Source organism: Acinonyx jubatus, chromosome A1 (assembly GCF_027475565.1).
Source record: "Acinonyx jubatus isolate Ajub_Pintada_27869175 chromosome A1, VMU_Ajub_asm_v1.0, whole genome shotgun sequence".
Classification (NCBI taxonomy): Eukaryota; Metazoa; Chordata; class Mammalia; order Carnivora; family Felidae; genus Acinonyx; species Acinonyx jubatus.
In genome coordinates, this window is record NC_069380.1 from 135223079 (window position 1) to 135244836 (window position 21758).

The 21758-nt window shown below is 42.7% G+C and overlaps 2 protein-coding genes across 5 annotated transcripts in view; one reads left to right on the top strand and one right to left on the bottom strand.

Annotated features, from left to right (window-relative positions):
• Positions 1–7149, top strand: part of MAP1B (microtubule associated protein 1B) — a 100710-nt gene extending 93561 nt beyond the window's left edge. For both annotated transcript variants that reach the window (XM_015074585.3, XM_027040293.2), the window contains 2 exons: positions 1235–1473; positions 2664–7149. In XM_015074585.3, coding sequence (XP_014930071.2) covers positions 1235–1473; positions 2664–2819 — 395 coding nt within the window. In that variant the 3' untranslated portion in view covers positions 2820–7149. The remainder of the gene's footprint in view (positions 1–1234; positions 1474–2663) is intronic.
• MRPS27 (mitochondrial ribosomal protein S27) overlaps positions 5539–21758 on the bottom strand; it is a 93543-nt gene continuing 77323 nt past the window's right edge. For all 3 annotated transcript variants that reach the window (XM_015074586.3, XM_015074587.3, XM_027040317.2), the window contains 4 exons: positions 21232–21334; positions 18487–18629; positions 16302–16469; positions 5539–13790 (listed from right to left, as the gene is read on the bottom strand). In XM_015074586.3, coding sequence (XP_014930072.1) covers positions 13551–13790; positions 16302–16469; positions 18487–18629; positions 21232–21334 — 654 coding nt within the window. In that variant the 3' untranslated portion in view covers positions 5539–13550. The remainder of the gene's footprint in view (positions 13791–16301; positions 16470–18486; positions 18630–21231; positions 21335–21758) is intronic.

The following is a 21758-nucleotide window of genomic DNA, read 5'->3' on the forward strand; positions in this document are numbered from 1 at the left end:
TTTAAAAGATGCTGGTGCTCAGACCCTGCCCCAGTCTAGTGAAACCAGATTCTGGGGTATGGGGCCTGGGCATCAGTATTAAGCTTCCTAATCGATGCTAATTATGCAGCTAGGCTGAATAACCACTGCCTTAGAATGCTAGTTCTATTACTGTTTCAAAAAGTTTAAACCTTCTAACCAGAACAAGTCAGAAAACCATCTCCTCAGACAAAGGTGCCAGGAAGGTTTTGGGTTAATCTGAATCTTTACTTTGCTTGGGTTCTCTTTCTTTCTTTTAAATATTTATTTTGAGAGAGACAAAGGCAGAGAGAGAGAGAGGCAGAGAGAGAGAGTGAGGGAGCAAATGGGGGAGGGGCAGAGAGAGAGAGAGGGAGGGAGAGAGAATCCCAACCAGGCTCCCCGCTGTCAGCATAGAGCCCCATGTGGGACTCAATCCCACGAACTGTGAGATCACGACCTGAGCCAAAATCAAAAGTCAGTCACTCAACCGACTGAGCTACCAAGGTGCCCCTGCTTGGGCTTTCTGATTTAGACCAGGAGTTTAGACAGCCGGATTCCCCTTTCCCCAGTCTGGTGTGTCTTGATTGGCTAGAGAAAGCCCAGTCTTTCCGAACCTTTCTCTTGCCAAAGTTTGGTAGCCAACCTTGCCTAGGGAGAGATGTCTCACTTTTCAGAGGACTGTGCTAGGAGAGAATACAGCATTTCATCAGTTTATGAACAAGGTTGAGTTCTGGGGGCCTTGGAGATCATAGGAGGTTAAGATCTGAATCATTTACTAAGTCAAATGTTGGGGTTTAATATTCAGCTTTGAGTAGAGTTGCTATCACATGAGATCCTAACATGGATTACTAACATTTCTTAACCATGGTTCGCCAAATGCAGAGGATTCCTTTTGACTTTCAAAATCTATTAGATCATTTTCCAAATTAGGGTGCACATTAGCAGCTTTTTGAGGAGGAATATTACTATCTAGTTCCATCTTTTGGGAAGGCCTTTAAACTCTCTTCCTTTCTAATGGGTTGTCCACAAAGGGAAACCATGCCATTCAACTATGTTGTATTTTCTCAAGTTGCCAGTGTTAAATGCCCTATACAAGAGAGAGAGAAATGTCCAGTGCCCCCTTTGGCATGTCCTGCAGGACCTCCTTGGGGAATGAGTAGGGAAGGAGTACCAGACCAGTGGGTCTCTTTGCATTTCTGTGACCCTGGCTTTTCTCTTTGTTTATTTACCAAAGGACCAGGAAACACCAAGCCCTCCAAGCCCTCAGCTGTGCCTCCAGGCCCCCCTGTGTATTTGGACCTGTGCTATATTCCCAATCACAGCAATAGTAAGAATGTTGATGTCGAATTTTTCAAGAGAGTGAGGTCATCCTACTACGTGGTGAGTGGGAATGACCCTGCTGCTGAGGAGCCCAGCCGGGCTGTCCTGGATGCCTTGTTGGAAGGGAAAGCCCAGTGGGGCAGCAACATGCAGGTAAGAGCCCTGGACAGTATCTGCACTGCACATGGAGCTGTGTCCAGAGGCAGAGGGAAGGAATCGTGTTTATCGCATAAGGTGCCCCATGGGTCTGTCACACATGAGATATCCGGAGGACAAAGTGGATTTCACACAAAGGAGACAGTCTAGAATATTATTCTTGGCACCACCAATAACCATGCCTGGGGGTAAAGCCACTTCACCATCCTAAGGCATAATTCACTTATCTACAAAATGGGCCCAAGACTACTTGCCCTTCCCCCTAATATACCAAGAATATGTGTGTATGAGTCAAAATGATATTTCCATGTGAGGGCTACTAAGGAACTGTCTTTACTACTTTGTGTTTCATGAATAGACCAAAGCTGGGGGCATGGCCATTTAGAAAATCACCTGTCCATGTGAAATCCCACAGGAGGAGCACTGCTGACATTGGTCCCCAACAGGACACTCCTAGCTCACATACATCCTAACTTGCTGTGAACCACCGTGTTATTTTGGCTGTGACCTTCGCTTATCTCAGTTTTACCTGTGATTTTGCACTGCCACGTAATAAAATGTATTTGCATAATATTAATATTAAATAGAATTATTTTGTAGTTAACTATATCAAGTCCCATGAGAAGCACCCAGTGGCCTCCTAATGAATATTACATGGAATTTTTACTATTCAAACCAGTACCCACCCACCATCGCCAGCCACACACACACACACACACACACACACACAGAGATATGAATCTTTGTTCTCAGGATGAAGTATTAGTTACACACAATTGGGCAGCACTGATAACTAAAGCTCCTGGATTTAATCCTCCGTATCTTTAATGCAAAATTTACCAAGTGTGTTAGAGGAAATACAAGCAATTCCACCTTAACTGAAGCCCTTCTTCTCTTACCACTAAAGAATTGAAAAACTGATGATGAGTAAAGATGAACTAATTGACTAGTCCTGAGTTGCTTTTGGTTCTAGTCTTCATCTCTCCCAGAAAAACTTCATTTTTTGCAGCTTTATTTTGATTCCTGGAAAATGTAACTTGAAAAGTCCTTTGTATGTCTGGGGAAAAATAGAAAATTTTCCTTTCTTCCCCCTTTTTCTTTTAATGGTCTAATACCTTATTATTGTCTTACTTTTTCATCTCATTTCTGGCTCTGCCCTTAAACAGGTATTTTCTCTCTCCCTGCAGGTAACCCTGATCCCTACCCATGACTCAGAAGTGATGAGGGAATGGTACCAAGAGACCCATGAGAAACAACAAGACCTCAACATCATGGTTTTAGCCAGCAGCAGCACAGTGGTTATGCAAGATGAATCCTTCCCTGCATGCAAGATTGAACTGTAAAAGCCAAGGCCAGCCACACCACAGGATTTGAACTTTGTTTCCAGAAATTCTTCAATTTGAAACCACCTTTTCTAAAACGTCAATTCATCTAAATAAGTCACCGAACTATTACCTGCCAAACGCTATACTGTGTCACGGTGATGCAAGTCACTAATATTTCTTAGTTTTTGCTGATTGCTAAGGGAAGTAACAGTATTCCCACAGTAGGGTTCAAGTTACTGCAAAATTACCTACCCCAGTTCATCTCTGCTAAACATTTGGAAACCATGCACTAGCAAACCCAACTGACTTCTGCTAGGTAGAGGCATTTGTCTTAGAGAGAGCGAGAGCGAGAGAGAGAGCGAGAGAAAGAAAGAGCACGCGCGCACAATGAGAGAGAACACAGGAGAGAGAGAGGATGAGAAAGAAAAAGAATGCAGGAGAAGGAGACGGAATGGTAGAGTGCGGGTGAGATACCCAGAGAGAAAGAGAGAGAGCAAGGTGGGGTAAGGAGGAGAAAATAACCAACGCTTAGGTCTGCATTTTCTCAGGCAGTCTTTATTCTGTAGTCTACATACTAAACATTCTCAACTTGTGTCAGTCTGAGTCATCAAAAAGGTCTTAATTTTCTAAAACAGGTTAGCTGGAAGGAAACAAAAAGAACAAAACTCGTTATGAGGGCATGTGAGATTTTCACGCCTTAATTAAGCTCCTTCAGTTTGAAGGCTGCACACTGACATAATGTAGTGCATGTAGACTGGATGTGCGAGTGATTTGAACCCCATTCAGAACTCTCAGACTCTTCAGACACACGAGTAGATTGATCTAAGGCATGCTCCCAGCATTTGTCCACCCGGTTAGTCCACTCTGAGTCGATGAACCTGCATGCAGAAACACCCAAGTCCACCCCAATTAATAAGCAAATACCAAAGCGGTTGGGAGTACATAACGGTAGACAATTTGCCTTAGAAAGTGACTTGAATGTACAAAGATACTTGATGCACTTAATTTTTTAACGTGAGACCGCAAGTTTATAAAACATCCGTGTAGGATTATAGATACTCCAGTTAAAGGAGCAAGCGTGTGCGCGTGTGGGGGCCCTAGAAGCTGATCTGATTGGTGCAGTGGTTTGATGCTGAGTCACGTGTGTTGACCTCCACCTCAGTGTACCTGTGGCCCTCAGCCAAACAAGTTGAGGCTTTCATAGCTTCTTTACTACTGCAAGTTCCAAGACTGAAATGGCTTCTATGATCAGAACTGGGAAAACAGCGAGTCTTATGGTGGAAGAGGTTCTCGGCAAGTGTACAGTATTTACCTTCCTTTGTCTTACGTTGGCTTTTTGTTTTTGTTTAGTTTTCCATTAATTTCAGCATAATTATGGGAACAAGTGTACAGAATTTTTTTTTTTTAGATATGTGAGAACTTTTCATAGATGAACTTTTTAACAGGTGTTTTCATTTACAGGAAAATGCAAAGAAAATTTCAAGTGACAGTCTTTTTTTTTTTTTTTAAGTCTTTCATAAGACAAACAATGAAAAATGTTTTTTGAAGTTCTGGTGAGATTGAAGTCTGATATTGCAGTAATATTTATTAAAACCCATAACTATCAGGAATAGTGATACCTCCCACCCCTTGATTCCCATAACATAAAAATCTGAATATGTGTTATTTGAGAGTGGGGGAGAATAGCATGGTAGGCTACTTTTCTAGGCCTTTACATCACCCAGTGGTATTCTACATACTTCTTTCAAGATCTTTAACCATGAGGTAGAAGAGCCAAGACAAGATCAAAGAACCCTAGCAAAAACTTGCTGTGGGATTTCCTTTTCTGGAAAAAAATGTAAAAGAAATAATTCATTGAAAGCAAATGAATTCCCATCTCCTATGATTCATCACGTAGAGTTCAGAGATCATTTCCATCATTGCCGTCATTGAACTATGAACCTGGAAGCCAGATCATGATTAAAACTGACGTCAAGTTTCAAGTTGCAGATCAATGCACCCAGTGTTCGGATGTGGCAAACTTCTCAGTGACAACTGTGCTGTGCTCTGTCACGTTGTGTTTCCTGCAGACTCTTAAGATCTATGGAGTAGTGAACAATGACCTCATTTTATTTTCTATGTTAGTTATTTATTTCAAAATTAACATTTTAGTTTATTTTGTCTGATAAGTGTATGTTTTGCACTGCTAACTACTATGAGGGTTTAAACAATGCTTCTTCAGGGTCCCTTCACTGAGGACCTATGCAGTCTACTTAATGCTGTGAATTACATTTTTCAAATGTTTTAATTTTTTTAAAATTAATATTCTATTTTTTTTAGGCTTCTCTAGAAATGCAGCTTTTATTTATTACCCCACTTCTTTCAAATCCTTAAGAACAACACATTGATAAAGGGTACAAAAACTTAACACAAAATGGAAAACTCATTGTAAAAAAATGGATTGAGTATAAACTTTACTTCAAACTTATTTTATGAGACAACCTAAGATACTCATGATAGTAGTTATTTAATAATTAGTTATTAAGTTGAGTCAGTTGGATCCATGTAATACATGGGAAGAAAAACTGATTTCCGGCCTTCTTGCCAAATCCAGACCGCTGGTTGATTTTTCTTTGATAGAAGAGGGAATTATTTTCTGACTTCCCAAATTAAAGTTATTTAACAGGTGCATTATTTTGCTTTTTAAAAAAATACAAACATTTATAGCCGATCCTCGATAATAAGCATTCTATCTTACTCTTCTTTTTTTCTTTTTTTTTTGCTATGGGAGTTAATGGGAAAAATATACAAAAGCTGGCACTGGTCAGCTGGCTCTTTTTCCTATGAAATAGATCAGTACCTTTTTCTACCCATTGTTCTCGGTGATGAACACAGAGCTTGAGTGTACCAGGAAAATCAATTAAGTGCATTGCAGGTTTGCTCCTGTCTTTCCAGACACCTTTCCTACCTGTGTGACTAACCTAATTTTGCTAGTTCCATAAATACACAATTAGTTTAGTAACACCCATCACAATGTACCATGTACATTCATGGTGAGAGCTAAGGATTGACACAGACTTCTAGGAGCTTTATTCATACTGATTCTTTAATCCAATTGTACAGATTGAATATTTGCGTGAAAGGAATTTACACTCTGTTTAAATGATGAGACTCCATCAAGAGGACACTCATGATCATGAACTTTTTGGTAGTATTCTTAAGCAAAATTCTACAGAGACTAAATGTTAGAGATGATCCTCCACTTCCAATTTTAATGAATTCTATCCCCTTTCTCAAAACCCAATCCCCGTGCATGCTTTCTCAGTCTTGTGGTGGGACTGGATACAATGACTGACCCCCCCCCCCCCCCAAAGCCATTTTCCATGAAGTTCAAAAAAAAAATTTTTTTTTAAACCTTACATATCCTAGTGAATGGTTTCCCCAGTGTATATGAATGTTTTAAGTGTCTCCAATAGCTTATGCAGTTTAGGAGCTTTTCAATACTCATTTAATAAGATTCAGTCATTTGCTAATGAAAATTCTACCACCTTCCATTTTCTGTTACCAAATTTCAGCTCTCAGGAGCTGCTCTATAATTCTGAAATTGCTTTTCTTGCCTCTTTAGTCACCTGTCACAGGAGGTTCTTGCTCGGTAATGATATTGTGAGTTAGATTAATAAGTTGTTTCTTCTGTTTTTTTTAATTTTATTTTTTTATTTTTTGTGTGCTTCAGATTTAGAAGATTTGTTTCCATTTGAAAGGAACTGTAAGCTTTTATCTTCTAACCAACTGAACAACACACCAAAAGCAGCCTAGGGACGAGCATTTCTTTGAAAGCAATTAGGTTATTCACCTGGTATTCAAACTATTTACTATTTTAAGAATCTGACTTTATTAATTTAAAAGGCAGCATCAAAAACTGAAAAGGAAGGGAAAAAATAAGTAGCTTCTCTGCACTGGTTTGGAGCTCCCCAAATGGGAGCCATCAAGATGAGGCATCAAGACCGGGCTGCCCTTTCAAGAACACCATGCAGCAGCCGTTCAGAGTCCTGCTTACCCACGCTGTACGCAGCCCTCTTTCCGGCCCCGGAAAGTCTTGAGCCTGGCTGAGAAGCACCTCCACTCCTCTCTCTTGTTCTGAATGGTGTTTGTGTCAGTCTGCAGCTGTGTATGGTATTATGTCTTATAATCCTGCATCACTTCTATCCTATCCAGTCATATCTAATGTAGAAAATTAGTTTTCAGTGAAAGTAATATGTAGTGCTTTTATGATATTTGTGTGCAATATCCCCTCTTCCATTGAGGATATTTGATGTAAAAGAAAAAAAAAAACTCAGTTCCACAATAAAATACAAAAGTGGCAAAAGTTCATGTGTGTGCTGTGCTGTCTTTTGTGTCCTGAGTCGGGCTCATCAGTTGGGATTTGCCACCCACAGTAGGGGGGGGGGGGAGGGCGGGGGGGGGCACATTCATTCATGAGGGCTGATTGTCTTTTCAGCGGCCCCCTGGCTTTTGGCAAATTGCAGAGAGGGCCTTGCTACCATTTCAGTAACTGCTAACATCGTTCCCTTTTCTAACCAACCCCTAGAGAATGTTGGGGCCTAAGGACAGAAAATGGGAGGTGAAGGAAAAAGATAATTACCATTACTGCTTAAGAAGAACAAGTAAATAGACCAGTGTAGATGAAGGGGTTATTGGGAGGGCTTCCTATACAAAGCAAAAAGCAGGTTTTGATCTTAACTCTGCCACAGCCAGCGGCCTGACCTCAGTCACTTTATCTGTCAGAAGTTCCTTTACTTACCTGTAAAATGAGAGGATTTGACAGGATGGTCAAACTGGATAAATCCCTCCCGCGACTGACTTTCTGGGGCTCTACAAAGCCATCATATTCAGTAATTACATCCAATACCTTATCTCCCTCTTGCTTTCTTGTTCAGTTACAGAATAGGCTTATATAACTAACATAATACTCTGTGGATTTGACTGACACCCAAGAACTAAAAGCTGTTTAGGAAAAGGATTATAAATAACAAAGGGTATCTGAAAAAAGAAGGAATTCCTCTTAGTCATTCAAATGATCATTGTACCTTCACTCTACCCAGTGGTGGGTAATACTGTGGGGATAAAACGTAAGTGCTGCCCTAAACTGACTGGAGTGACAGGCTTCTGAAATTCAAGGGTGCGCCTTGGTGACATAGGAGGAGCACCAGAAGTGATGTCTAAGCTGAGACCTGGAGTGTGCGTGCATGGGTGTGTGCGCATGTGACAGCACATTCTAGACAGAGGCAACAGCTCACACAAAGGAGCAGGAGCAGTTATGTTGGGCAGCTCACTCAGCTCACATCGGCAGAGTATAGAGTAGGAGGCCTTGGCATCTCCATTTCCTCCATGTGGCCAGAGAAAATATGCCCATGAATGCTCAGCAGAGATCTCCAGGACACGGTCCTGTCTTCAGAGATGATCCTTTGGACTCAAAAGGCTATAGCATCCTGTCCTGAGTCATAACGACGTCCCTTTGTTACATACACTCCTTTTGATCTTAATATTGTGTCTCCAAAAAACTACGGGGCTTTACTGACTGGCCCCATTAGAAGTTGCTGTTTGGAAGAAGGAACTCGGAAATGCCTCCAGAAGTTCAAGGGTTAAGCAGGTGAGAACTCAGGATGGAAAATCATCATCAAGAGGTTTTAATTACATCGGTCATACTAAACATAGTTATTTTCTATTCCACTGCCCAACTATTCAGTTCCAGGAAGTGTCTGGCCAGATCCTAGGGTGCGGGACCATGTGGGTTAGCCCAGGTCTGCCCTAGTTTGGGCACTGCAAGTCCTGCGTCTCAGGAAGGCGGCAGTCCCAGGGAACCCCCCAACCGTTGTTCACACTCCCCAACACTCTCTGTGTGTTTATATCCCACTCCCTCCAGACTCAGGCACAGCAGGGATGGAGAAAGTTAATGCCCTTCCAGCTGGTCCTTTTCTAGACATTGGATGTAGTAGCTTCCTTCAGTTTTTTTCTGGTCTTCCAGGCAAATCAGCAAAGGTCTGGTAAGGTACTGACTCCACCTTCTCTCTCTTTATAATTATAGTGCAAATTCCAAAGGTTTCTCTGTGTCCTTACAATGATCTTTCAATAAACTCCTCACTCTTGATTTCTTGGACTCTTGCATAATCCCAGATCACCATTTCCTCTTTGATCTTATCCTGTGCATCTTGAAAAATCTATTGGAGTCACATATGCAGATTGACTTTTGGTCACCCCAGGTTCCTTTAATATGAGCAGTTCTTCTGGGTATTTCTCGGGGGGGGGGGGGTACCTGGCAGTGTTTTCACAGATGATGCAGCATCATAATGACGCCTGCTTCCTGGGGTGATCTCACCATAAAAAACAGGCACTGCTCCATTTTGTGGCTCAGACTCTCCTCAGTCAAACCCAAACTGCATGTCACTGTAATGCAGTCTCATGGATTTGAATGCCACATGTAAGCTGATGACTTTTACAGTTTGTATCTCCAGTTTGTACCTCTTTGGTCTCCAAACTCATATCCATCTGTCAATTAAGAGCCCCGTGTGAATGGCCAATAAGGACATTTAAAATAACCCAAATCAAATTTAACATGCCCCCAAACAAATCCCTAATTTCCCCAAACTCCTTCTCTCCCTAGGCTATTCCACCTCAGGAAATGGCAAAGACATTACTCCACGTTGCTCAGATAAAAAATCTCAGGCGAGTCTGTGGATTCTACTTTCCAAATTCACCCAGTCCTACCCCTTCTCCTCACATTACTGTAACTACCTTTGTCTAAGCCTGCCATTTCTCTCCTGGATTACTGCAGTAGCCTCCTAGCTGATCCTCCTGTCTCTGCATTCACTCACCATAAAGCAGCTAGACCAGCAAACCCTCTGAAAATGTGACATCAGAGCATGCCACTGGATCCTTCAGATGAGTCATCTCAGAGTGAAGGCCAGCACCCTTCCTAATGGGCCAGGAAGACTTATACCATCTGTCCCTTCCCTTACCCATCTCTCTGGCCTCTTCTCCAGCTCCTGTCCACCTTACACTTTCCACTCCAGCCACACCGACCTCCTTGCCAGTTGTCTGGCACTCTAGGCGGGCTTCCATCTGGGCTCTGGTTCCTCTGTCTGCTGCGCCTTTCCACAGGTAACACCATGATTCTCACCCTCACCCCCATGGATCTTTCTTCAACAGTCATCTTCTCAGGAAGGCCTTCCCTACCCAGTGTTCCCTTCCTTTCCTTGCTTTGTCTCTCTGCCACGTATTACCACATGACATTATTATGTACTTATGGATTAACTGTTGCCTTCCATAGAATGTATGTGCCATGAAGGAAGGGATCTTGGTCTACTTTGTTCCTTGCTGTATCCTCAGTGACTATCTTAATACTGCCCGACACATAATAGGTATTCAATAAATATTTGTTGAATGAATGAATGTACTTAGTCTCAGACTGGCACAGTGGTTATATGCTGTGATTGTTGGAAAGTGGGTTTGGAATCGGACAAATTTTGGTTCAAGCACTGTGAACCCACTTACTAGTTGTGTGGGCCTGGGCAAGTCATACGAGCCTCAGTTTTCTCCTCTGCAAAATGAGGGTAATAATCCCTGCCCTGCTAGGCTGTTGTAAGTAGGTGGAATTAAATTAGGTAGAAAGGGGCATTCACAAAGAGGAGTTGTTGAATGTAATTTTTGTAGTCAAGATGGGTGCAACAATAAGCCAGAGCCTAGGAAACACAGACATCCTAAAGCAGCCCAGCATACGGTTATTGGAGGAAGATTTTAACGGGCACTGGTTTTACTCCACATACTATTTTAGGCATATTAACCAGGGAGGGTATTTTAAAGATTAGAATTTTGCACTCTGCAGAGATGAAGGATCGTGGAAACCAAAGAAGCAAGTGACATTCTCTTATCACTGGGTCCATCAGAGAATGTACTTCTTAGAAATCCTTTATAAATCTTCCCTGTAGTCCTTGATCTAGCATTTAAATCCTAACATGGAATTTATTTTCAGATGCTTCTTACAAGAATAAACTTTGTTTTCTGAACATGTCCAGCTCAGATCTGGAATCCCTAACATTCATATATAATAAACACAGCCTAAGAGTAAACAGCCTAAGAGTATTAAACAAAGATCCCAGTGGTAACCGCCACGATCTCAGGGGCATTGCTACTATCTTTTTTGGACTTCCTTGACACCATACCATAATAGCATCCTCATGGCAGTGTGCAATGTCAACAAAAAGGCCCACTCAATGGGGGAAAGGAAAGGTTATTTTCAAGCTAAGAAGCTGTTACTTAGAATAAAAGGCAATTTCCCTGGCATAATGACGTTGAAAAGCATTCCCCATTTTCTAAGGTAAGATTTTATAAGTAAAGTAAAAAATTTATCATTGTCAGCATTTGAAAAACTCAGCTCTGACGATTAATTACCATTTAATGAAAATACCATCACACCACATTTTCTGCTTTTATGATTCACTATAGCCAAAGCTCTCTGAGCCCATTTCAAACTTCATCCCTTCCTCACCATGCACTCCCAGCAAGGTTACTGGGTGCAATGGTGTTGAGTCCCACTGACTCATAGGCCACATCACTGCAGATCCCCAGTTATATATTGCCATACAGCAAAATCATATAAATCATCATTTACTCTTTTCCATAATAGACTCTGTTTAGGAAGAATAATGGCCCACCCTATATTACTGCGTATTTTATACTCATTTAGATAAGAAACTCATTATTTTATTAGTTAAATATTAAAATAGATATGTTAATTATTTTTTTTAGCTTGAGAAATGCCATTTGTAAATGAGCCATTTGTACACACGTGCCCGTGGATGCCCTGCTCACACACCCTAGGCCATGGCTTCTGACCTCAGGGCACTACCGACATTTTGGACCAGATACTTCTCTGCCACTGGGGCTGTCCTATTGCATCGTACGATGTTTAGCAGCATTTACTCACTAGATGCTATTTGATTCACAGTGAAAAAATGACTTTAATAAACAAATTTTGGGGGCCTTTGACTGCATGTAAAACCTACAACAAAAATACCACGCACGTATCTGATATCCACGGCCAGCTACGAGGTATGAAAACAAAATGCAAAGTCTGGTGCCAAGGCAACAGAGCCCGAGAGGAGAGTAGGGCATTTCGCTGCTGCTCAGCAGTTTTCATGCTCCCCACTCTGGTAATACTGGAAATCAAGTGTGACAGGGACAGATGGGGAGGAAACAGAAGGCCAAATTATGAGCTGAAGTATTAACAACATGCTTCAGGCCGTGATGGTCAGTAATTTACTGAGCAAAGGGGCCTTCTGATTTATCTTGAAACTTCCTCTGGATATAAGGGAGTGGCTGAAAAAGCCCAGCCCCTGATCAACTAAAATGTCACAAGTGACTTTTGGTCATGACCTTCTACCTAGGTACGACTCAGCTTTGCCCACCCACAAGACCCTGCGTTGGACATGGCCTGCAGGTATGGATGGACGTAACACACAGGGTGGGCAGCAGTGCCAGCCAGTTTCCTCATTCAAGAATGGGATTGCTCCGGCCTCCGTCACAGGGCTGCTTGAGGTGTCAGCACAGTTAGTTCTCAAAAAATGTTACCGGGTGTGGTGCAAAGTCTGATGGAGACGAAAGGTTAAAAATTTGTTGTTCACAATCAGAATCACCATGCTGATGGTGTGACTTCCTCTCTCCCTCCCTTCCCACAAAGATAAAGAATATACCAAAATAATCCCAGAACATTTATTTCCACAGGTTCTTGATTAAAAGAGCACGACCTTGAATAAAAGTATACCACTGTACTTACAGGCAAATGTATACAGCAAGCAGGAGCTGCCCCTGACCCCTTTCACAGAGAAACTTCAGGAAGGAATTTCCACTCCCTGGGAGGTTCACAGTTAATGTCTCCTATGCACTACAAGCCCCATCCTGCCTCTCGTTTTCTCCTATTTCTCCAACGGCAATGTGTGTTCACAAGTTGCACATGTGTGCATGCATGGACACAAAAGGCTCACTTTACCTCCTTGAGGAAGGAGCTGAGACAATGCTTTGGAAAGAAGTTACCCAAACGTGATGGAGAAGCCAAGCTCAGGAGGCTTCAGAGCTAGAGTTATCTTTCTCCTCAAAAACGCTTCCATTCTAAAAATGTTACTGTGGGTGCCTGAAATTTGAAAGCCAGTGGGTTCATGGTGTCATGTTCATTCCTGTCCTCAATTTCTTCCCAGTTTAGGTCTGCAGAGCAGAGACATGGGGGAGGGAGAAAGTGAGATGTGTGGGTGCCCCACACCCAGCTCAGGCTGGGAGGACACGGAGTGGGAGGAGGCCTCAGGACGTGCAGTTTGCCTGCTGGGGAGAGAGGCCACTCAGAAGCCTGTGCTCAAGACCAGGCTGTTCAAACACGGCCTCTCCCTCCACCACTGCTATGTATCAGGGACTTTCAATGTTCAACACTGATACCTGACCCCGGAAACCCCACCATAAGCCTTGATAGCACCTTTTTAAGGTGTTTAGCTGGGGCTTCAGTCTGATCACCTGCCACTCAGAGCTCAGCAGCCCTCCTAGGCATCTGATGGGAAGTCACAGTGCCTTAATATGTTGAACACTGTGGCTTTCTGTCACAAGCAGCCTGCTTGAGGAAAAGGAGACGACAGGCAGAGGAAGCTGAGGCTGCCATCATGGTCAGCAAGAATCCTAGGACGGGGCCTAGTGAAGTTCCTCTGTGGGGTCTGGGGGCCTGAGGGCCTGTTAGGCAGATGCCTTTGCTGCCCTCCGGGCCTCATGCTCCTGCTTTGCCTTCTCCCTCTGCTCCTGTTCCCTCTGAATCAAGTGTACCCGTTCCAGATGCCATTGCTGCAGCTTCTGCTCATAGGTTGCGATATCCTCTGCTTCAAAGGTGGGGAGCTGTTCCTTGACAAGCTGGATGGTCAGAGTCAAAGGACTTTCTGATTCAACTTTGCCCAAAGCCTCAAGCTTAGAATGTAAGTCCTGTTGGAAGCGAAGAAAAAAAGAGGGGATGGGGTGAGGGAGGAGGGTGCAGGTGGGAGAATACAAAGAGGAAAAGAGATTAAATCACTTGCAAAATGTCCACACGTTCTGCTTACAGGCAAAGGCACTTTGCTGGGAACGTGTCATGCTGCTTTTCATCTAGGCACTGTTAGCATTTACTTTTTTTTTTTTTTCAGTCCAGCAATTTTGCTAAGATGCACCACATGTGCTCTCTCTCCCTTCACTCACAAACGGTAAATGGAACTCCATATGCTGTGATTCTGTATGTAATTTCTTGTTTTAAACCACAAAGACAGCACGAGTATAACAAATCTACATTTCCACTCTGACTTACACCAAACCAAGCAGCCAACTCCCAGAGCAAAGAACTCTTAAGATGCACACAAAATGGCAGAAGCAGCTGATAAACTGGAGCTGGCCGGTCTGTATCTTTTCTTTCTGAATAACTGAGATAAATGCTTGTCTACCAGCATTCCCTTCAACAGATGGAACCCAGTGCAAGGAGTTTGTTTTTTGTTTTTTGTTTTTTTTTTTACTAATGGCATGCTAAACAGCTCCCAGGAGTCCTTGCACTGTTATAAGCTTCCACCTGCTGTGTTCCATTGCAGGTCAACCTTTACAAACTGACTGCTCACAGCTCCATCTGAAATGGCATCTTGGTTTGGTCGGTATTATATTCCTGGAGAAGTGAAGTACTAAAAACACTAATACACTTAAGTGCTTCAGGATGTAGATCATCAAGAGAGAGTCACTAATGGCCCCAGCTCTAGCTTAAACCACACCTCCCCATGTTCCAAAAACAAAATGCCATTCACTGGCTTAGGTGATGAGGCCTGCTCCAATAAGGGGAGGAAGGTGGGCAGAATCCATGTGTCAAGCCGTGGCTACAGGCCTAGTGTGATGGGTCAAGCCTATAAAAATGGACCCCGAATTACCTGAGACTATAAAAATCAGGCAACAGGAAGAAAAGGAAATGTACAATGAAAATTATTTCGTTCTGGTATCACTTTCCATGTGGTTTGAGGCCAAGGAGACACCTTGGGACACCAGAATGACAACTCAAATCTGAACCAGCAAACTTCTGTTCAAATCCCCCATCAGTCACTTATGGGCAAGTTTCTCTCAGCCTGGTGTCATGTAACGTAGGAAAAGCAGCACCAACCCGCAGAGCCATAGGGAAGATAAATGAAATGCACTGGTGCCTAATACACGGCTAGCAGCCAATAAATATTTGTCTCTTTTTGTTTTGCTTTTCAAAAAAATGCATCTGTTGAAGAATGAGGACTAAGAATTTAATGCAGCACAGATTTCTACTCTCTTGAGATTAAATGTAAGAAACAAGAGAAAGAGGTGGTCATCTTGAGGAGTGTTGTGGCAGCCTTGGTCAATATGAATATGGTAGATGATAAACTATGAGGCTAAACTATGGATGATTTTTTGTTTGTTCTTCAGCCTTTTTAAATCTGCAAAGTTAAGAGAAACGAACAGGTATGTAAATTTGTAACTTAGCTGCCAATTCTCTGTGTACCTAATATTAACCTTTCTTTCTTAGTTTTCAAATTATAAAAGAGGGACACTGAACGATGACTTTACAGAAGTACCAGGAGAAAGAGCTACTACAAGTACAGTGGAGTCCTCCCTATAACACGGGGAAATAGGTATCCCATAGCTGGTTCAATATAATTACTGAACAGATCTAAGTGTAATAATCAGGCAAAATGACACCTGTCTTTCTCAAAATGACACAACAGTTCAGCTGGCATGGATGGGAAGGTTTTCTGTTTCATGCAAAGAATTCTCCTTTAGACAGCATATTTTTCTCTTTGCACTAAATATATTAAAAACAAAGCAAGGAAGAGGCCAAGGGGTTAACCTCTGAACATAGCTCTTCTTCCCTGACTCTGATCACAGAGGATTTGGGGACATACAGGTGAAATGTACCAATGGCAGCTTGAGCGCTCAGATCTGTTCTGAAAAGACACGGTGGAAACTTGTTCACCTCTTCCATGCAGTCCAAGTAAGTCTTCTCAGGGCCTGAGTGCACAACTCAAAGCCAAGCAACAGAAGATACCGGCATCTGATCTCCATCGTACTCAAATTGGGCTTTTTATTTCTACTTTGGTTTTTGGGTTATCGAGCACATTAGCGCAATATAGAGAAATGACCAGATCCTTTCCAGCTGGGGATGGAGTCAGGTGACTGCTCTGAGGCGGCAAGCTATTACCCATGCATCAGGCACATGTCAGGGATGAGTGGGTAATGACATGCTGCCCCAGTGACAAAACTGTGACTGATTAGCTCACGTACAAAAAGGAGCATAAAAATTCCATTTATTACTTTTAAGACCCCTTCCTGTTTGAAGCATGATTTTTGATGTCAGTTTTCATGCCTTTGTGTGGGACACTGATGCATGAAAGGGCTGCCTATCACGACAGAAAAGCACGCCCTCAATTCTGCTCAATTGAGGGGCTCAATTCTGCTACGACGCACCTTAAATCGTTCCAGGTATTGGGGAAGCTTGGACTGTTCAGTTTCCTCCACGTCCAACTGCTCCACCAGTTCTTCTGAGCCCTGGCCGTCTTCTTCTTGGGGCTGTGCCTCTGAAGACCCACAGGCTGGAGCAGTCACAGCCTTCAGCGTTCTGTCTAGCACATCCAGCTGTGGAGAGGACAAAGGGGCAGGGACTAAGCATCCTGTGAAGCACCCTGAAAACACGCTGTTAAGAGAGGGTAGGGAAGGGATAGGAAGGAACAGCTGGGATCTGAAGACTAGTGAACTCTTTCTTTTATAAAATTATAGGAAAGAGACACGGTTATATGATTTTACATGAGAAACACCCTGTCAGATGGCATGGACAACTTAGTACAAAACAAATGGTACAGATCAGCAAGCTCAGAATTCTTTGTATATGAGTCAGCACAATGGCATTTGATTTCACCTTTAGTCAACTGGGCAGGAATCCAAAAATTATGTTCAATGGGTACTCAAAGTAATCCCTTTTCCAGGTCGTTCTTCCCCAACCCGTTTGGAAGTGGGAGAAGGAGAGAAAAACTGCCACAGAGCGCAACCAACAGAGGACCATTGTGAATGTGCGCAAGAGAGACTCTGAATCCAGGCCAAGCACTTCCTTCACAGAAAGACTGTGGCTCGCGAGGTTTCTGTAAATTAGGGAGCTGCACAACCCTCATAAGCTACTGACAGAGACTTGACAGGCATACGTGAAATCCACAACGAGGTGATCTCTGTGACTTAGAAAGTAAATAAATTATAAAACAGAGGGTTCCTTTTTCTGTTGCCCACCACATTCACTTTGGGGCACACCTTCCCTTGACCCACCGAGGGCCTAATCATTCTACAACCTCAAGGTCAGCATTAGCACCTGCTTAGATACCAATTAATCCTACCATGTCACATTAGAACAAAAATCTAGGAAATACTCCAAGTCTTTTAATGCCATTACTACATTATACCCACACCTAACACATATTCCATTCTTGCTGACATCCGAATCATATTCTTATTAGGACAGATCACAAAGAATACAAATCTGGCTTAGGTTGGAAGGACTAATTTCCCTGGCAAAGGATTTATGTATAATACTGTGTTTTTTACCACCAGAACTGACTACAACAGGGTTAAATATGAGTATGTATTTAGGAATGTGGATGTTCTGTTACAAATATCTACCAAAGAACATGATGATTCACTAGACATCAGTATCTGGTCAATACAGGCACCAGACTTGCATATCTTCATGATGAAAATGAAGCCAAGGAGTGAGCCCTAGTGACTGGAATCAAGGGAAAACAAAGAATGAGCTCAAAGTTAACTTTTACATCCTGGTAATGCAACAACCAACGTCCATCTAGGCCTCCCTCTGAAGATGTAAACGGCTTGGACAGGAGCGGACACTGGCTGTCTGTGGGGCAGGAGGCTTTCATGTGGCTCTGAGATAATACGTTTCTTGTGGGCTAAGTCTGGTGGTTCCAGTGTCAAGAGCCCTAGGTGACTGAGAGATGCGCTGGGGCCATAGGGAGACAGTGGCCCAGTCCAGGTAGAGGGAGCCCCTGAGGACTCTGCAGGGAACGTCCGACCCACATCCTCCAGCACCGTGCGTTCACCACAGAATCGTTTCATAGAAGCAAAACAAGACTGTGCCATCTCTAGCCCCCAGATTCCTCTCTTGAGGGCTTTTATGGGGGATAATAATTGCCATGCAGTCTCCCGGGGCTACAAGGGTACAGAAAGGCCGAAAAATAAGATGAAGTATTAACCTCTCTTGAGCTGCCACTGAGTTTTACCTACAAGGGTACAGAAAGGCCGAAAAATAAGATGAAATATTAACCTCTCTTGAGCTGCCACTGAGTTTTACTGGGGGAGAGGGTGGTATTGTGGGCAGTGTTTTACTGAACTCAGTTTAAATTTCAGGAGACAGGGATAGTTTTCCTCCACACACTGAGCTAGAGAGTCAACACTACTCTTATTCTCTAATACTTCTGGTCAGGAACATTGAGAATGTGTGCCGTTTTTCATTCCCTTTCCACTGGAGAAGTACATGATTCTACAGAAGTACAGAAAGGAGGGGGAGGGGAAGAAAATGAAAACAGATTCACAGCCTGGCTCACAGGGAACAGGAGACGGCTAAAGCACACTGAATTAGAGCCGAAGGACGTACCGCTTCTGCACACAGCTTCCCGTCCTCTGGGGACGAGGCCACCTTCTCCATCACTTGAAGGGCTCTGTTGAGGTAGCCGGGTTGCCACAGCAGAGGCATGTTATGGTACACAGCCCGGAGCCCTCGCTGCAACTCCACCTTCCCTGTGGCCAAAAAGAACAATGAAGATGGCTCAGGCATGGCTTCCCACTATGTTTGAGGCTGAGGACTTGAAAGCAAAGTGAATATGCACCTGGCAGCTCTAGAAATCAAGAATCATTTCAAATATGTACCAAGAGCTTCATCCTGGCGAGTGACCTGGTGCCATTCCAGATGGATGATGAAGAATATGGTAAATTCACCAAATCCATTTTTTAAATACGAAACTGTACAAATTTGCTTTTTTTCTTTTGTACTTGGGCTGGTGGAAATTATCATGAGGATGTATGAATCACAGGGCTGAGGGAAGTTTAGAGAGGTTGATATATCTGTCTCTTTAAGTGGAACTACCCTTATAAAACGAGTCAAACAACTGAAATACTATTTTTGTTTCAAGAACAAAATCTTCCTCAGAAAAAGAATTCCCACAATTCTCCTACAGTGAAAATCTCGTCAACATATGACAACTTTCCCTGCCAGCAAATGTTTGACATTTTTCAAAACGCTCCAAAACATCCCATCGACTGTCCTTTATTTGAGCTTCATCAGTACTTAAGCCATAAAGTCTGCATCATCCTTCTTGGATCTTGGGACATGAATGTTTTTCTTGATTCCTCAAACCGTCACAAGTGGAGCTCCAGACGTGGACACCAGACACCAGGGGCCTCAGGTGGGGCGAGGGGCTGTCTCTGTGTTCCTGGGGAATAGAAGCCCTCTCTGCACGGATGGCCAAAGTCACCTTGAGGTGCCAGGTCTTAAAGCCACCTTAACTTATCGTTCCTGGGAAGGAGGATTGGGAGGGCTATAGTAGGGCAGAAATAGACAAAGCTTATCAGGTGACAGCTAATTTTAGACTTTAAGATACTTGGGGCTGGACTGCAGTCACATTCTGGGAAAGCTGCTTCCACTGGGGCCGGGTGAGGCCGTGCAGCACATGACGCAGTGGGAGCAAAGGGCTTTTTCATCTGACAGCCACCAGTCCCGAAGCACCAGGGCCTCTGCAGAGACAGTGGTGACCACATACATTTTCTTAGTCCTGACAGCTCTCTGAATAATTCACATAGTATAACAGTTCCGAATGATCACCTGAAGGCAAAGGCAAAACGCATAAGCCAATAGCAAAAGGAGATGGCATATAAGGAGAAAACGATTTTATTTTTTATTTAAAAAAATAAAAAAAAAATTTTTTTAATGTTTGTTTATTTTTGAGAGACAGAGACAGAGACAGAGCACGAGCAGGGGAAAGGCAGAGAGAGAGGGAGACACAGAATCTGAAGCAGGCTCCAGGCTCTAAGCTGCCAGCACAGAGCCTACGTGGGGCTCAAACCCATGAACCATGAGATCATGACCTGAGCCTAAGTTGGATGCTTAACCAAATGAGCCACCCGGGGGCCCCTAAAATTTTTCTAACGTTTATTTATTTTTGAGAAAGAGACAGTGTGAGTGGGGGAGGAGCAGAAAGAGAGGGAGACACAGAATCCAGAGCAGGCTCCAGGCTCCAAGCTGTCAGCAGAGCCTGACGCAGGGCTTGAACTTGCAAACTGCAAGATCATAACCTGAGCTGAAGTCAGACACTTAACCGAGTGCGCCACCCAGGTGCTCCGAGAAAACAATTTTTAAAAAAGAGTGGTCAATTTCTTTTGCTAGTCTGATAGCCAATTGATAAACTCTAAATTCCTCTCCCTACATCAGTCTATATTAGAATCAGCACCCGAGAATGCCACACTACATTTTGTTGGTGAAGATCAATTTCAAAACTGCTAAAACTTTGATGATATTCATAAAACAAAGGTAAGTCAAAGCAGTGCATGGTCAAGAGAAGGTACCTTCTGAAATGCCTGTCTACTTAAGACAAAGAATGGAAGAACAATGAAATAATATGCATTTAAGAAACTCTGTAAATCAGGACACATTTTATGCACACTTAGGTTGGATGTTAACTGCCCTGATTTCATACAACTCAGGTTCTGAGGCTTTGATCTCCTGACCTGTCTTTCAATTCAGTCAGGGAATGAAAGTAAAGCAACCAATCCCCTGCTTGGCCCAGTCACACTGTGCCAAATGAACCTCTCTGCTTTCTCTAAGTGTTACTAGACATGCTGTCTGAGCTTCCCTTCCCTCACCTGAAAACGATACCAAGGATGCGAGTTCAACCCTAAGTCTTGATTTCTTACCACCTGGACTTCAGGTCTAAAAGAGACAGAAAGATCTTTGTTAATACTGGTAAACATTTTACTAGCTGGCTGGTTTTCCCAAGAGAAGGCCAGAACTTTCCATTCTTTATCCCTTCCTCACATTGATTACCACAAAATATGATCCAAAGCCACCAGAACTAGTTTTCACCTTACCAGTGGTAACAGGTTTTAGAAGCCTCTTTACTGTCTCTTAAGGCATAAGTCCATAAGTGTAAAGCTACCAAGGTCTATTTTTATGTATAAAAATGAAAGCTGTAGCATATGAATACAATCATACATGATATCGTATGAATAAAGCTGTATGAATAAAATCATTAGCACACTGAAATCAAAATAAAAATTAATTACAAAGTAGAAGACTGCATCCGTTCTATCCACGAAGAACAATATTTGTAAAGATCACTTAGCTTACCAAGAAGTGCATAGCCATACAACTGGGAACTCAACCCCACTGAGTTCTTTTGCTTTAGGCCTGGGAGTAATAGCGATGCACCAAAATTCCTCTCCTCTTCCCACTGCAACAGAATAAACCAGATCATGGTCCAGCTCAAGCAACAAATTTGATTTTTAATGATTTTTAATGCCGGGGGTGGGGGGGGACATGTTATAGCATTAAGTAAAAAAAACAAAAAACAAAAAAAATAACAAAATAACAAAGCTATAGGTTCACTATGATCCTAATTTTATAAAGAGAAGATATTTATGTTTAATGAATAACATCGAAAAGAAATACCCTCTGTTTACAGATTTCTGGGTAATGAAATTATGAGCAGTTTTGGTTTTTTGCTTTATACTTTCATTATCTTCCACATTTCTGGCAATGAATAAGAGTTCCTTTTGCAATCAGAAAAGCAAAACAAAACAAAAATAAAGAGTACACTCTGGACCAACAATGCCTTGAGACAATCAGTAAAGATTACACATGCTGTCAGCCTAATA